Source organism: Symphalangus syndactylus, chromosome 18 (assembly GCF_028878055.3).
Source record: "Symphalangus syndactylus isolate Jambi chromosome 18, NHGRI_mSymSyn1-v2.1_pri, whole genome shotgun sequence".
Lineage (NCBI taxonomy): Eukaryota > Metazoa > Chordata > Mammalia > Primates > Hylobatidae > Symphalangus > Symphalangus syndactylus.
The window spans coordinates 44,738,268-44,754,469 of NC_072440.2; the positions used below are offsets into that span (position 1 = coordinate 44,738,268).

Here is a 16,202-nt window from a genome sequence, read left to right on the forward strand (position 1 = left end):
CTTCTCTTTCTTACTCTCATTTCCCCATTGTCCCAATACCTTCATCAATTTATTTTTAATTCTGCATTTTGTTTTATTGCAGGCGTTGTTGTACATTGCTTTAAATCCTTTCTGGAACAAAATATGACATATATAAATAAGAAATACTGTCCAAATATTTGTATAAGCTGCTTGCTTGAATTAGGATATTTATATTTATGATTTATATTTAAAAAATACAAACTCTTAGAAGCTTAGAGTAGAATGGGGTTGCGAGAGCATGGGGGTGGTGGGGAAATAGAGAGCTGCTATTCAACTGGCATAAAGTTTCATTTATACGAGATGAAGCAGTTCTAGAGATCTGCACTGCAAGATCATGCCCATAGTTAACAATAATGTATCGTACCCTTAAACATTTGTTGAAAGGGCCTATCTCATGTTTAATGTTATCACAACAATGAAAAGAAAACAACCCAACAACTTAGGATGATCCAGCAGAAGTTACACCTGGTTGAAGGTGGTACCATTACTGTTTTATTCAGTGACCTTATTGCCCTTTGGGGAGTGTGGGTGGAATGGGGGCAGATATTACTTCATGTGATACAAGAGAAACAGAGAGCCTTCTAAATTTTATTTAGAATAAAACCAGCATGGTAGAAATGCATCAGTGATACAAGTGAAAAAGAACTTGATTCCTTAATAAAATGACTTACAAATACAAAAATGGACCCCATATGTGCTCTGCTTTACTTACACCCAACTCTAACCTGCGAGTATATTAGGAAAAAAGAAGCAAGTGCATCCAATAAAATTATTTGTAACTTAATTTGTATGAGACGGGACAAGGTTGCTTTTGATCCAAGTCTGGTATTTCTTGGTTAACAGCGTGTAGATTCCAGGCTTTTTGGCAACACCACATTCATGACCTCCAGAGACTATGGCATGGAAGACACCTTTACAGATCAAGGGGCCCCCTGAGTCACCCTGGAAGGAAGAAAAAGGGCAAATACGTGGTAAGAAGCTGTTGGGATTCTTTTTGTTTTTTAACCACCAACTGTTGATTGCTCAAGGGATTATTATCTGGGTCCTTGCTTTCTTTATGTCCCGAAGAGTGTCTGACACTGCCTCTTACTCGTTATAGGTTCTCTATGTGCCTGTCTCTGTCAGGGACTATGTTTCTGCCTACTTGCTTCTCTGTTTATGTCTCTATCTATGACTATGACCATGCCTCTGCCTCTGTCTCAGTGTCCATGTCTATGTCTCTCTTTTGTCCCTATCTATGTCTACATTCCTCTGGGAATCAATGACTATAGATTATTTATTAAAGAATGGATAAAGTTTTAAATAATCCACTGAAATAAAATAATCTTTTAAAATTGTATATTTCATTTTCATGCTCACAGACCTAAAATCAAGTTGTTATTGAGACTAGCAGAAAAGAGCAATGTATTGTAGAAAATGTCTTCATGGCAGGAACTATATGTTCTCTGTTATTTATTTATTTTTTGCATCCTCACATGGTTGGACATAGTGCTATGTATATGTGCCATACTTAGTAAATACTTAGTGAATGAAATGATTTTTGAAGACTCACTCTAACAGCAAAACATGTAACTAAATTCTATCAAGTGAAGGGAAAGAGCTATAGAGGGGATGGCATGGCCTTTTGATGAAGAGCTGGCTTCTACATTTGAAGACCAGTCTTTCTCTTTGCTAATGTTCACATTGCAAACTGCAGCGCCTTATACTTTGGTCAACCATGATAACAGATGTTTAGGAGGGTGATGGTCTTGGGTACTGCAGATGCACAAGACATTTGAAGTCATCATATCCTCTCCCCCAGTTATACTTAACATAGTATGAGATGAATACTGTATTCTAATTTTTAAAAAATTAATAATTCACTTGTGCTATATATTAATATAGTTCATATGAACGTCTATTTTTTTCCTTACCATCTCAATAAACAAAAGATTTTGAAAAATATAATGACTCTTGTTCCTTTTTCTCTTTTAAGACAGGATCTCATTTTGTCACCCAGACTGGAATGCAGTGGCAAGATCTTGGCTCACTTCAGCCTCAACCTCCTGGGCTCAGGTGATCCTCCCCCCTCAGCCTCCTGAGTAGGTGGGACTACAGGTGTGTGCCACCACACCCGGCTAATTTTTGTATTTTTTGTAGAGACAGGTTTTCACCATATTGCCCAGGCTGGTCTCGAACTCCTGAGTTCAACAGATCCACCCACCTTGGCCACCCAAAGTTCTGGGATTACAGGTGTGAGCCACCATGCCCGGCCTTTTGTTCCTTTTTGTTAGTCAGTGGTATGGTCTGAATGTTTGATTCCTCCGAATTCATATGTTGCAATCCTCACTCCCAAGGTGAGGGTATTAGGAGGTGGAGGTGAAGCCTTCATGAATGAGATTAGTTCCCTTATTAAAGAGGCCTAAGAGAGACCCCCTCGCCCCATCTACCATGTGAGGTTAGAGTGAAAAGAAGCTGTTTATGAGCCAGAAAATAGGCCCTCCCCAGACACCAAATGTGCTGGTGCCTTGATCTTGATCTTGAACAGAATAAAGTTCTGTTATTTATAAGCCACCGAGTTTATGGTGTTTTGTGGTAGCAGCCCAAACAGATGAAGACAGTCAGTCAACATTACTTATGAAACACATACTATATATTTGAGCTTTTTGCATTTGAGTCTTATAAGACCTCCTTATTGATTAATCTGCAAGGTGGTTCTTTAAATAAGTTATCTTCTAATCACCACTAGTGACTTCAGGGTTGGTAGACTTTGTAAGGAGGATAACACCTCTCATAGGAAGCCTGTAAAAGTTGTCAGATATGGTCCATTATCCTGATTAACAAACATTTAGTGGGTGCTTATGAAGCATTGGGGAAGTTTTTACAATCCATCCACATTGGTAGATGAAAACGAATAGAGAATGCTGTGCAGGAATGAAGAGAAAATGTTTAGAATTGTGGTTTTGTATTCTCCATGCCCCTCCCTCCTCTTCAGTGTCAGTGAGCAATAGAGGCTTGGCTACTGTACAGCGCTCCGAGATGCCTGTTTGAAAGAGAGATTCTTACCTTACAGGAATCCTTCTGGCCTTTGGCATCTCCTGCACAGACCATGTCTTTGGTGATTAAAGGGTCGTGGTTGTAGTAACTTTGGCTGTTGCAAAGTTTTCGACTTAGGACAGTAACGGTGACTTCTCGCAGGGTATCAGAAGGTCTTAATAAATTTGGGTCGGTGGCTCCCCAGCCAGTAACCTCGCATTTGGTTCCAGATCTAAGATAGGCTTTGGATCTTATGTGGAGCACCTTGACATGTTTATTGAGTTTTGCGGCTGTTTGAAGCTGACAGATTGAAAAAAGATTGAGTTATTTCTTTCCCAGTAGTATTCTGATGTTAGCCTGTGCATTGTATGTGTGGTCCCTCTGTCTTAGGCGGGCGTCCCTGTTCTGGGATCTACTTTGGTGGTGGCCTGCAACTGCATTTGTGGTTATTGCTTTTCTGACCATGCTCTCTGTTCCCCGAGGAGCTCACTGAGGCTTGGGGAGGGAGCTTATGGAGAGCAGGAATTTTGTCCAGTCTCGAGCAAACTGGCCTTTGCCCTCCATTGGATGGTTTTGTGTGGAATAACATCCATAGGTCATGACTTTGAGGGCTGGGCTGCTTCCTGCTGGATAGGATCCTTGAGTATGGTCTAGACCAAGTTTGGACTAAACTAAATGTGGTCTAGACTAAGTTGTAACTCACTGCTGAGCCCCTGAAGTCACTTGGTTGGCTCTGTTGTATAAACAACTGTTGTATTTTTTACTTGCTAATGAGAAAAGCATTTGGGAGAAAAGCTTTCAGTGTGGATCCTTGGGCCTGTTAAGATGTTCCCCTCCTACATATGTGAGTATCAGAGTTGCTTTTCCTTGTATAAACACAGCCCTGGTGCATTTGTGATAAATTCTTGTTTCTTTCAAGGCAGTATATGGAATAACATGGGTCCTTATAAAATATATCATGATCACCTCAAACATGGGGAGGGTGCTAGCAAAATGCTTTTTGTAGGTGATTTAACTAATTGAGCCATCCTGTATAAAAATGTTGGCAAAATAGAAGGAAGACAATGCTACTACCTACCTTAACCAGCATGATATCATTTGATTGAGGATCTGATGTAACTCTTGAGAATGGTATAAATTTTTTGATCTCCAATCTTTGTTTGGAGGCCTCATTCTTTGAGAGAGAGTGTGCGCCTAAAACCACAGTGGGAGACTGGCCTTTGGTAAACCTAAAAAAAGCAAAGAGAATGAAAGCAGCAGAATGATTTCCAAATCCCCCAGTGGGGAGTGGTGATGGTGGAGAGGGTTGTATACATAGAGAAACAAGGGCTATCTCCAAGGTAACCTGCTTAAGATTAGGTGGAGTGACAAAGGTCTTAGTGGACCCCAGCATGAATTGATATTAAGGGCCAAATGACTTGCCCTTAATCCCACCCTAAACCAATTCCCTGGCATTGCAAAAGAATATCAGAACTTGTATCCAACTGGGGGAAGAAAAAGAAGTGAAATCCTAATTGACTTAGATCAAGCTTAAAACAAAATTGTGTTCATTTATGTAAAAATAAAGCAAATTGTATTTCTTGAGTTTGTAGTTTGAGATTTACACCAACTACCATTAAAATGTTTTTACTGTGGTAAAGTATACATAACAAAATTTGCCATTTTAACCATTCTTAAATGTATAGTTTGGTGGTATGAAGGACATTTATATTGTTGTTCATCCACCACTATCATCTCCAGAACCCGAGAACTTTTTAATCTTCCCAACGTTAAGTGTTTTAATAATTAAGGTAGCCAGGTGCAGTGGCTCATGCCTGTAATCCCAGCCACTTGGGAGACTGAGGTGGGAGGATCATTTGAGGCCAGGAGTTTGAGAGAAGTCTGGGCAATATAGTGAGACCCCCATCTCTAAAAAAAAATTAAGGGGTACAGTGGTGCATGCTAGGCATGGTGGTGCATGCCTATAGTCCCAGCTGTTTGAGAGGCTGAAGCAGGAGGGATTGCTTGAGCCCCAGAGCTGGAGGCTGAAGTGTCACAGCCTGGGTGACAGAACAAGGCCCCATCTCTTAAAAACAAACAAACAAACAAACAAACAAACAAACAAACACCACAAAGATCCCCACCCTACACTTGCTCACCTACATGCCTAGACCTCATCTCAGGTCAATATGGGGAAGTAAGGCCCATTACATGACAGTCAGATATGTCCACATGTCCTGTCCCCTCGATTAGAACAAAGATTTGGATAAGAAAGGAAAACTTTCCTCAAGGTAAGAAAACAATGCTAATTTGAAATGAAGATACTTTAAGTTTAGTAGCCATTCCATCGGGGAGATTTAGAGAATACGAACTGGTGAGTCAGGTGAAGAAATAGGTTTGTTTTTTGGCTTTTTTTTTTTAACCTTTTTTTTGAGACGGAGTCTTGCTCTGTTGCCCAGGCTGGAGTTCAGTGGCACCATCTTGGCTCACAGCAACCTCTGCCTCCCAGGATCAAGTGATTCTCCTGCCTCAGCCTCCCGAGAGGCTGGGACTACAGGCTTGTGCCACCACACCCAGCTAATTTTTGTATTTTTAGTAAAGACAGAATTTCACCATGTTGGCCAGGGTGGTCTCGATCTCCTGACCTCAGGTGATCTACTGGCCTCAGCCTCCCAAAGTGCTGGGATTACAGGCGTGAGTCTCCGTGCCCGGCCAGGTTTGTTTTTTAAATCTCTGGTCATACACAGTTCTAGTACCAGTGTTTCAACAGTGCCACAATTGATCTGATTTACTCTTTGTTGGATAAAATTACATTTACAGCAGTGATAAAGTAGAAATAATTTTTTGGAGATTTTGGCAGTACCGTAGAGCCATTTGTATACTACAGATATATTCCATTACAGTGTCTATCTTTATGAAGTCCACCTCAGATCTTTTAATTGTATTCGTTTGTTTACGTGTAACTATTTCTTTGCTACTTGAAAAAGCTACCAAAGTAGATTGCAGTAAAAACACACATACTCACGCATATAGATTAATAAAGATTAATAAAAGTTACAAAGAGCACAGAAACCTACAGAAAGGGGAAGACATGATTGTTTTAGATTTGAAAATGAGCAAATGCCTGTGGTAGAGTGGGTTTGCTTATGGCAGAGCTGTGACTGCCTGGAATGACCACTTTTTGGTTTCTGCCAAAAGAGTTTATTTTTATTTATTTTGGGAATTCCAGCTCTATTTGTTGAAAAGTTTGCCTATTGCAAAATCAGGATGGGGTGGAAATGTCTCATAGAATGTGGACTGGATTTCCTAGGATTGATTTGAATTCAAATTCAACATACCCACTAAACCCAAAACTTTGTAGGAGAAGGATGACATAAAAATCTTCAGGATGAATGCTGTAACAGAAAGGTGGGCACGTGCCTAAATGACTCACACAAAGAAGGCTGTGAGGTACAAATGAGAGGTGTGGAGGGTGGATTCTCACTAAAGGAGGGATACTGAAAAAATGTCTGGGTTTCTTTCATCTTTTACTAATTTCCTCGGCTAGTTATTGCCTTTGAAATGTTTTGGTTATTTTTGTCTCCACTGGGACACGTTAAGACCAAAAACAACCCAAGCAGACCATTATTCCTTCTGAACTTTCAATTTCTAGATATCCTTCAACTGTAATCTGTGCTACTGAGGTCAAATTTTCTGCCTACGGGATATCTGGAATTACTTGAGTTCTGGGATCCCACCCCCTTAGCTAAACTGAAGTCTGAATTCACACAAAGAGGAAGTAATAATGCCAGTGTTTTTCGGTTGCACAGCACAGGATTTCCCCAAGTGCAGTCTTCAGACTTGCTTCAGAATCACCTGGAGGTGTTGGTTTAAAATGTGGTTTCCTGAGTCCCACCCTGAGCTTTCCTGGAAGAGAATCATATATGGAGTAGAACTACAGTGCGGCTTACAGTAGGTCTGCTGAAGACATCTGTAAACGTTGTCTCAGTTGAGCCTAACAACAACATTTCTCAAGGTTGGTAAAGCTGACGGGCTGTGTATTCCTTACCAGTAAAAGATTGTTCTCTGACTCGTCCAAGGTGACATACCTCATAAATAGGGGAATCAAGACCCAAATTTGGCTTTTGGTGACTCCCAGTCCAGTGCTCTTTCCTCAATCCCTCTTTGAACCCCTTGCCAACCCCCTTCAAGCCTCTTCTTTTCTCTGCCAGCCTGCCCGGATGCTCAGCAGTGCTTCTGCTTAGACCCACCCCTTGAGGTCTGGCAGCAAAGGCAGGGTCCCTATGTCTTGGAGATTTCTCTTGCCTAAGAGAGAGGGAGAAGAACTTGGCTGTCAGAGAGGGAGGTCTTCCCAGTCTTACCTCGTCAACATCAGATTAGTTCCTTGGTTATTACCATTGGAAGGCACAGATAATTGTATAACAATACTCGATAACATCTATTAAGTTCTTTGTGTTCTGTGCTAAGCATTTTACAAAGCTTCCCTCATTTAAACCTCACAACAGCGTGGTGAGATAGGTATTATGACAATCCCCATTTTATAGACGAAGAAATTGAGGTTCAGGTAAACGAACAAACTTGAGGACCTTTGCCTCCAGGAGGCAAATTCGGGCAGGATTAAAAGCTCAGTTGGCTTGAATCTAGAGCCTGAACATTGAACCATTTTGTTCCAGGAGCCTTGAGCATTTGAGATGGAGTGAGGCCGTGTGGAAGGGGCTGTGGAAGGTTCCATCTAACAACTTGCTAGGCAGGTTGGGGCAGGGGGAAGTGCTCTGTGAGGGGGGCCTGGGAGAGAATCAGGAGAACAGGGTACAACAGCTGGTGAGAGTTTTGCTTCTGGTAAGTTAAAATGCTGAAGATAAGTTTGTACAGGACATTTTTTATTAATTTGCTTTTATATTTGACATGGCAACTAATAAAGGGGCCAGAATATTGAGGGAGGAGCCGTGTGGATGGCTGGTGAGAAGGAAGCACTCCCAGGTTTGGCCCTCTTCACAATTTTGCTGAGAGAGAGGCTTGGGGCAAACTATTCCCACAGGATACTGGGGAGTACATTTTTGGGAAGCCACCATTGAGCTATTTTGTAAATATTTTGAATTTCATAAAGCTTAATATTTTTCCAACCACCAATCTGCCTACTTTTTACACCCAAGTGTCCTGTAGAGGAAATTTGATCTACATATTTGGAGTTCTTTATACCCCAGCCATTTAAAATGATATTTAGCAATAGTTTGTTTTAAGAAAAAAAAAAAAAAAAAACTCCAAGACCTCTCTCTTTTTTTATAATCTCTTTCCCCAATTTGGGAATCCACTTCTCGTGAGTTAAATCCACTTGACAAAATTTAAAATTCAACTTAGTGATATTATTTAACTTCCTATAACACTTTATGGCTAGTGAATCACTTTTTCATACACCATGTTTCAGGCCTAGCCAGAGAAAGAAAGAAAGAAAGAAGAAAGAAAGAAAGAAAGAAAGAAAGAAAGAAAGAAAGAAAGAAAGAAAGAAAGAAAGGAAGATCTTTCAGTGTATTTCTTTCTTTCCATCCAACGTTTGTTGAACATTTAGAAGTCAAGCTCTGTGTCTGGGGAGGTTATAGACCATTTGAATGTGTATTATGAGCATATTTGAAGATGTGCATATTTTGCATCAAATGAACATTTACTGACAGTTCCCCACTCTGTCTCTCTGATCTCTAGGGGGCAAATACCCTGGGGAAGAGAGAAGTGATGGGGATGAGAGTGTGATTTCTATGAGGGCAAGAACCCCGTGTAAATGAAGTAACCATATTAAATTGGAAATCAGTGGCTTGCTATTTAGAGATAGCAGAAGATCTCCCAGTCTGCAGGCTTCAAAACTTCCAATTTGTGATCAAACAGTTTCATTTAAATGGGACAATCAGACAAAACCCCCAAAGCATAGAAAAGCAAGTCAATTCAGTTGTTCTGTTTAGATATAGACAATGCCTGGAGAGAGCAAACCGTTACAGCTAAGAGAGATCTTTAAGTGAAAGAAAAGGAGAAGGCTCCATCTCAGCTTATTAGGCAAGAGACATAAGGAAACATATATACAAACAAAAAACAAAACCAAAAAACCCAAGCAAACAAACAAAACAACAAATACCAAATTAGTTTTCTACTGGCATTTCTTTTGTGATGGTTGCAGCATCCCAAGAGGGGTTTTGTGCTTTATTAGCTGAAGTAAGAGAATCCTAGGCTGAAATGGACTTTGGAAGGTTTTACTCTGTCTTCAGAAAAGCTTTCATTCTAAGTATCCTAGAAAATAACTCTCTCATTATCTTCCTCTTTCTAGAAGTCATCAATAACTTGTTTTTTTCCACCTAGGAAAGTTGTAAGTGGTGAGTAGCTACTGTTAGGAGTGGCAAAGTAGGCTTCTTATGCGTATAATACTAATGATAATAGCTGCAATTTTTTTGTGTTTGCTAAATGTGCCAAGCATGCTAAAATACTTAAACAGATACTATTTAATTCTGAAACCCCACAAAGCAGGTATGATATGATTATTACCCCTTTGTAAAATGGGGAAGCTCAGAGCACAGAGCAAGCTCAGGTTGTCTGATTTCCTCTTGAGCAGTGTGGTCTAACAAGGTCTACAGTACTGCTGCTTCAAGTATTACTGTTGCTGTGTTCCCTGCATTATACAGAGGACTTGAATTTGTCTAATGTCTTGCAGCTCAGTTCTCTCTGAAAAGGAAAATCCAGAACAGAAAGCGTGGAAGAAGGTAAGCAAACGCCACCAGTTGGTCAGTAACCGCAGAAGCTAACAGTAGATCAAATTCTCATTCAGGAGAGGTAAGCTTCTCTTGTAGCTATAATAACTTGCAGAAAAAACACATGCCTGGAAAAGTGTGGAGGACTCACCGATACTGGCAGTGGGCTGCTGTCAGCACCCACTGTGGATCAATCAGAACACCTCCACAAACGTGATGTCCGCCATACTGGATGGAGGCCATAAATGGCCTGGAATGAGGTGACACTTCTTTCCCTCCAATAATTTCCATATTGAAACCTACAAAAGTAGACCAAAAGATTTCACACAAAAGACCTAAACATACTGTTTCATGTAATTCTTCCAATGACAGTCACTATATTATTTTCAAAGCTTAAAAAACAGCAATAACCCTACCTAAAAGCTACAATAATTTTACTGATGAAAAATTTGTATAATACATTACAGTTCAGAAAGATAGGAATGATTGTGAAAATAATTTTCATCTACAGTATAACAATATAGTCAGTAGAAATTCATTTAATGTTTACATGTAGATATAGGAGATACTTACACACAGGAGTCATATAAGCCGCAACTATTAGGAAAAACAGAGAAAAGGAAGAAAACTTAGTCATTTTAAAGACTTAGATTTAAGAAGCCCGGATAAAATGCTTTTATCCTGTGATGAAGGAAGAAGGTTCTGAAGACTGAGTTTTGTTCTTGTAAGTTTTGACCTTCTCACCACAGGTGCTCTAGGGGTAAGATTTTTTTCACACCTGGGTGTAAACATTATGTATCAGTTTGGGGACTTTCAGTTCTGTGCTTTTAGCACTTTTTTGTTTTGTTTTGTTTTGAGATGGAGTCTCCCTCTGTCACCCAGGCTGGAGTGCAGTGGCGAGATCGCAGCTCACTGCAAGCTCTGCCTCCCGGGTCCACGCCATTCTCCTGCCTCAGCCTCCTGAGTAGCTGGGACTACAGGCGCCTGCCACCACGTCTGGCTAATTGCTTTAACACTTTTTTGGGAGAGGTATGTGTGCCATAAAGAACCCATGTCTGGAGATACCATCTCTAATACCTATATCAGAGTACTTATGCTATAAATAAAATTTATACTATATGTGTATATAATATTTATAAATGAAAAATACCCATGATGTAATGAAGTTGCAGACAGAGTTCAAAGATGTCCATTGCTCTCAAGCAATACTTACCATTTTTCCTGGCACAAAATGGTGCCTATCATATTTCATTCTTCTCTCTTTTTCATTTGGACATAGATTTATGATGAAGAGAGACATGGACCTTGCACAGATTATGGTTACTTCACAATGTGGCTTAGCTAAAGCCTGAGCACCATCCAGAGAAAGCCATATGTTTTGCAGCAAACATCCCTACTCATGTCGTTTCTCTAAGTTTGCCCAAATTTGGTTAAATTTTAGTTACATTTTTGTGAGATTTCATAATGTTATTAAAAGTGAACATTGGCAACTATTTTTGATTCAGAGTCTCTCTTATACTCATTTTTAATTGAAAATGGCCATGCGTTTTTCCAGGGACTTAATAATAATGTCTTTTAAAAATAAAGGACTGCATTTTGTAATTCTCCCCAGGAACAGATGACAATGCATTGCCAGGCCTTCAATACAAAAGGTATTAGACTCAAGATTCTACAAGATTCTGTTTGTGCCAGACACTGATCAGCAGTGCAAATATAAAATGAATACAAATAGATCACGCATCAGAATGCCAATCACTTCCTAGAAACACTGATCAAAATTTGCATTAAATCAACAGATCTTTCTTTTAAGATGTATGCATTTTATCTTCCATTCATTTTAGAAAAGAGAATTAAAATCCAGAGCTATCATGCTCGGCAGATTTCAAGAGACTCCTATCAAATTGTTTTCTAGCACAAAGAGTAGGAATAATAATAAATAATACTATAATTATATATTATACTTTATAACTTAATAATATATAAGTAAAATACCTTAAGTTATTTCCAAAATTCTTTTTATATGATCATTTATGGTTTCATGTCTATGTCTTTGAGGAAAGCAGGACAACTATTATATTTATGTTACAATGGGAGAAATAAGTTCCAAGAGGCTACGTAATTTACCCAAGGCAACACAGCTTACGACCTAGACCAAATCACCTGCCTGACCTCCCTGTATGTTAAGTTGTATGTGAATGAGTACCCTCCCAGAACACAGAATTTTATAAAAAGCCTGCTTTCCTTGTACAGGGGTGTGGCAACAGTAAAGCTTTCTACATGTTAAACAGAATGAACAAAACCAACGCAGAGCAGTGACTTCCTGCCAGAGAGAGCAGAAGGTGAGATAAGGAGGAGCCAAGTTAAGAAAAGCCACAAGCTTAATAAACCAAACTTACTACTCCCACTCAAATGTCCCTGTGAATTTTCAAGTCATCTTTGTCACTGTTGATGTGCCTTGGATGCTCTACTGTGTGGCATTGTTCCACATTGGAAGGCAGACAGGATGGCGTCAGTTCCCTGCTACATCCCAGTGATGCTGGGATCATAAGGAAGATGGTGTGTGACAGGTAGAAGTGATCCAAACTCTAAGGAAGAAATAAATTGTAAAGGACAAAGCTGTGTGTGTGTGTGTGTGTGTGTGTGTGTGGCGGGGGAAATGGGAATAGTTACAAACATCTCTCAGCTGCTTATTTCTGAGTAGTAAGGATTAATGTCCACATAGCGTTGTACAAATTGCTGAACGTTTTTAGCTGTATTTCCAGGGAAGTGGTTGTCATTAGTCTTGTTTTATGGATAAATAAACTGAAATTCAGGGACTTGCTTGAGATTACCAAACTAGCAGGTGGCCCTTAAGCTCCTGTGTGCTGGCTCCCGGCTCTATGTTCCTTTCAACCTGACTACATGCCTGCCTCCTTTGAGAAGTCCCTGGGGGCTTAGGTGCTCTGAGAGACAAGCTGGCTGTGCAGAAGAGAAAAAGGATTTAGCCATACACACTGTGTGCAATTAGACATGGGTGAGATTTAGTTCAGTTGGGAAGAGTCTCATAACTCTTTCTTGTAGCTGACCTAGAAAATTCTGAGAATCATGTTGGTTAATAGTAATGAGTTATTTGGTTTTGGCTTTAGACCGATTTGCCAGTTAATAGTATCATTTGTTATTATATTCAGGATTCTGGATTTGAGAACAGTGGGCTGTGTAACATGATGAGCTCGGCGATCTAATTTATTTCTGGGTGTTGGTTTTTGTTCTGTTGAGTCTGCTGCAGGGAGGGCCGTGTTTGCTTTGGATGGCTTTACAGCAGCTGTACCAGACTGAGCAAGTGCAAGACTGTGCTCAGAGCAGGGCTGGCTTCACACGTCATAGCCTTGTGGCTCTTCTTTGCTGTGTTTAGCTGTCTTTCTTGCTGCTCTTAGAGATGTTGTTTCTGCCTCTCCTGTGTTTCAGGAGACCCTTATAGAACAGCTGTTCCACTGCTCCAAAGGCCTCGTGTGGTTCTATCCCTTGGACTGCCTTTCTTCAACAGCCCAGACACCTGCTCCGTCAGATTTATAAGCCACAACCCCTAGAGCCATGCCAATCAAAGCATGGCCCGCAGACCTGTGCCAGCCTCCGAACCTGTTTGTTACTGATTTGGAGCAAGATGGGGACAGAAATTGAGAGCCAGAGTTTAGAAACTCTAACAGCTACTTAACATGGCACTGTATTAATTTATTTTATTCATGAAATATAATTTGTCCAATTTAATAAAAATTGGGTGTGTATTTTGTATGCGTCTGTTTTTTATTTAATTACTTTTTTCTATTTATTTGTGTTGTATAAACGGATCAGTTCACAATGGGCTGAAACTAAAAACAAACAAATTAACAAACTAAAACTCCAAACACGCTGGTCTTTCCCACAGGTAGTCTGAGAAACACTGCTCTGTAGACATAAGTGCAAAGCAGATTTGTTTCAAGCCCTTCCCATTTATTCCCTTTTACATTCCTTTGAAAAATGTTCTCAATCTCAAGTTTTCCCAGGCTATCCAACCATCCCCAGCCCTTGGTACTTGACATCAGGATTTGGCAGAATTTCGCTGGATCCCTCCCTTGTAGCCCACCATCCTCCAGGCCTTGACTTCTGTCCAGTAATGGCTTAGCTAATTTGGTAAATGAATCTGCTAACACTCATAGTGAAACTATGGCAGCTTTGAAAATTGGGCTTGGGAAGGATATTGGGGTGCTATGTAATGATATTAAGTCCAAAGTTCTCAAGAAAATATAAATCTCACCTCAGATTACAGCCATCCCTCCTACTAGGTCCTTAAAATGAATGAGCTTAAGGGCAGTTGGCAAGGAAAGCAAAGTACCTCTCAGCTCAGAGCTGGGGCTGTAACATGGGTTGGGGCACATGGAACACTGCCTTTTCCTAAGCAACTTAAATGTAAATACTTTAGAGGGCTGCTCTAGGGCCTCTTCTTGGTGGAATGATGGTGGTGGCAAAGGTGAGACTGAGGGAAATTTGTTTTGTCTTCCTCTACCTCAACTTTGAATCAGAATATATTTTGCATGTTAAATCTTCCTTTCATAAATATGAAGATACGTTTTCTAAACCATCATTATTGAGTTAAGTCACACAATAGTACTTCAACTTCCTTTTCCTTTACTCCTCTCCAAGTCAGCTATGAAATGACTGGAATGGATGAGAATTGCCTTCAGTGCAGGATCCTCACGTACGGAGTAATCATAGGAAAACACCTTGAGGACTTGGCAAATAGGGATGTCCCAGCACTGCTGGTGCTGGCTGCCTGGTCATACACTGTCCCTATCTCAACTTTGTCTCCAGGCCTTACACTGCCCTTTTATGACTCCTCTTCTTTTTCTTTTCTTCCTTAGAGCAGCCTTTGATGTTCATTTTAACTAGGTTCAAATGTTGTGGGTGGGATGAGGAAAGTGCCACATGGAGTGGTTCCTGTGATGTCGCTGGACTCAAGACAGATCACTCGCATTGTCTGCAATACTTGTCCTGAAAGATTTGCACATGTGGAAATCCTTTCAACAGTAATGACTGCCAAAGGAAGGTTTTCAGCTCCAGGCTCGTGGGTACCCTGGCCTTGCACAGAGGAAGGTGAGAACTATATGAGCCTACCAGTATTTTAGGGAGAAAACTGGGGTAAATATGTAGGCCAAGTTAAGGGAAAAATATCAGAGAAGAACCAGGTAATAAAGACCAGAGGAAAGGTGGAGGCAGAAAGGGAGGGAAGGAAATAAAGAAATACTGTTGAATAAAGAAGGAAAAATGATCAATTGAGGATGGGAGGCCTTATAATGGAACACTTCCATTTATATTTGAACATCTCAGATACAGTACTGTGATGCAGTACTGTGCCCCAAAGCCAAATATGTTATCATTGTTTTACAATAGAAACAGATACATTACAAGAAATAATCTCATCATGCTGAAAGCAATTACATTGTTTAAACTAGTCAGGATGATTTTACAAAATAAATGAAGTCACATCAGGCAAAGTAGTAGGAATTTCAAAATGAACGACCACATTCATTAATGAGGGAAACACAGTAATTGCTATGGTCAAGCTGGAACACAGCAAGTATTATCGATTGATTTAGTATTCACCAATTTTCCATTGAGAATCAATTCAAGTAGAAATCTAGATATGATATAAATACTTTTTCCAAAAAGTGACCAAACAACACGCACACACACACACACACACAACCTTCCCCTCCCACCCTTTTTTCTATGAGGAAATGAAATCATTATAAACACTAAATGAGATGGTAAATTATAAATAATATTTAAGAGGGGAAGGCATAAAGGAAACTGTCAATAAGTTAGAGCGTAGAAGACTTTTGTAAGGTAGAAAATACCATAGGCAATATCCAAAGACACATGACAAAATGCTTGTCACTTACGTTGAAAACATTTCCCCCCAAAGACAATATCTTTAATATGCGAAGGGTCCTTATAAATAAGAGTAACAATAAGTAGGCTCAATGTGAGCAAATCAATATAAATAAAATAAAACAGTATTTTAGTTAAACTACCTCACTAGGGACCTGGTATATAAATAATATTTAGAAATAATTTTGATGACTATTACAGGATAAGTAATGAAGCACATTTTACATTTTTGCAAGGCTTAATAAATATAAGGTTTGATATGCTAAGGACACAACTGCTACAGCAAGTATTTGATAAAAAGGCTGCAGGCTGAGAAGAGATTATCAACAAAAGCATAATCTTCTAAATTTTGTTTTTGAGAAGTTACCAAGTATCTTCTTTATTATTTTTAATTAATTAATTAATTAGTTTATAAATTTATACCACATTCAACTTATTCTACCAAGTATAAGCAAGTCACATTGAGAATTACAAAAATTCCAGATGCATAGATCCTTCACAGACTACATATACTCCAGTAGGAAATATGAAGGACTTAAGTTGTTAACCATAATA

General features: G+C 39.6%; 2 protein-coding genes and 1 long non-coding RNA gene across 4 annotated transcripts in view; 2 read left to right on the forward strand and 1 right to left on the reverse strand.

The window, feature by feature from the left end:
- CDC20B (cell division cycle 20B) overlaps positions 1 to 983 on the forward strand; it is a 120,074-nt gene extending 119,091 nt beyond the window's left edge. The window contains exon 15 of one of the 2 annotated variants that reach the window (XR_010116910.1): positions 865 to 964. Coding sequence is in view for 1 of the 2 variants with exons in the window: in XM_063622650.1 (XP_063478720.1) it covers positions 865 to 871 (7 nt within the window). In the remaining variant the exon portion in view is untranslated. Of the gene's footprint in view, positions 1 to 864 lie in introns of both variants that reach the window. The other variant, XM_063622650.1, reaches the window with a different exon arrangement.
- Positions 158 to 10,447, reverse strand: GZMK (granzyme K). The gene is made up of 5 exons (XM_055253225.2): positions 10,317 to 10,447; positions 9,895 to 10,042; positions 4,115 to 4,265; positions 3,067 to 3,336; positions 158 to 963 (listed from the first exon to the last, which is right to left on the reverse strand). Exons 1-5 carry the CDS (start codon positions 10,378 to 10,380, stop codon positions 802 to 804), a joined length of 795 nt encoding a protein of 264 aa, XP_055109200.2. The 5' UTR covers positions 10,381 to 10,447; the 3' UTR covers positions 158 to 801.
- Positions 10,448 to 10,625: 178 nt separating this feature from the next.
- Positions 10,626 to 13,411, forward strand: LOC129468110 (uncharacterized). The gene is made up of 3 exons (XR_008652539.2): positions 10,626 to 10,772; positions 11,994 to 12,082; positions 13,188 to 13,411. It is a non-coding gene; the product is annotated as an uncharacterized lncRNA (long non-coding RNA).
- Positions 13,412 to 16,202: the final 2,791 nt, after the last annotated feature.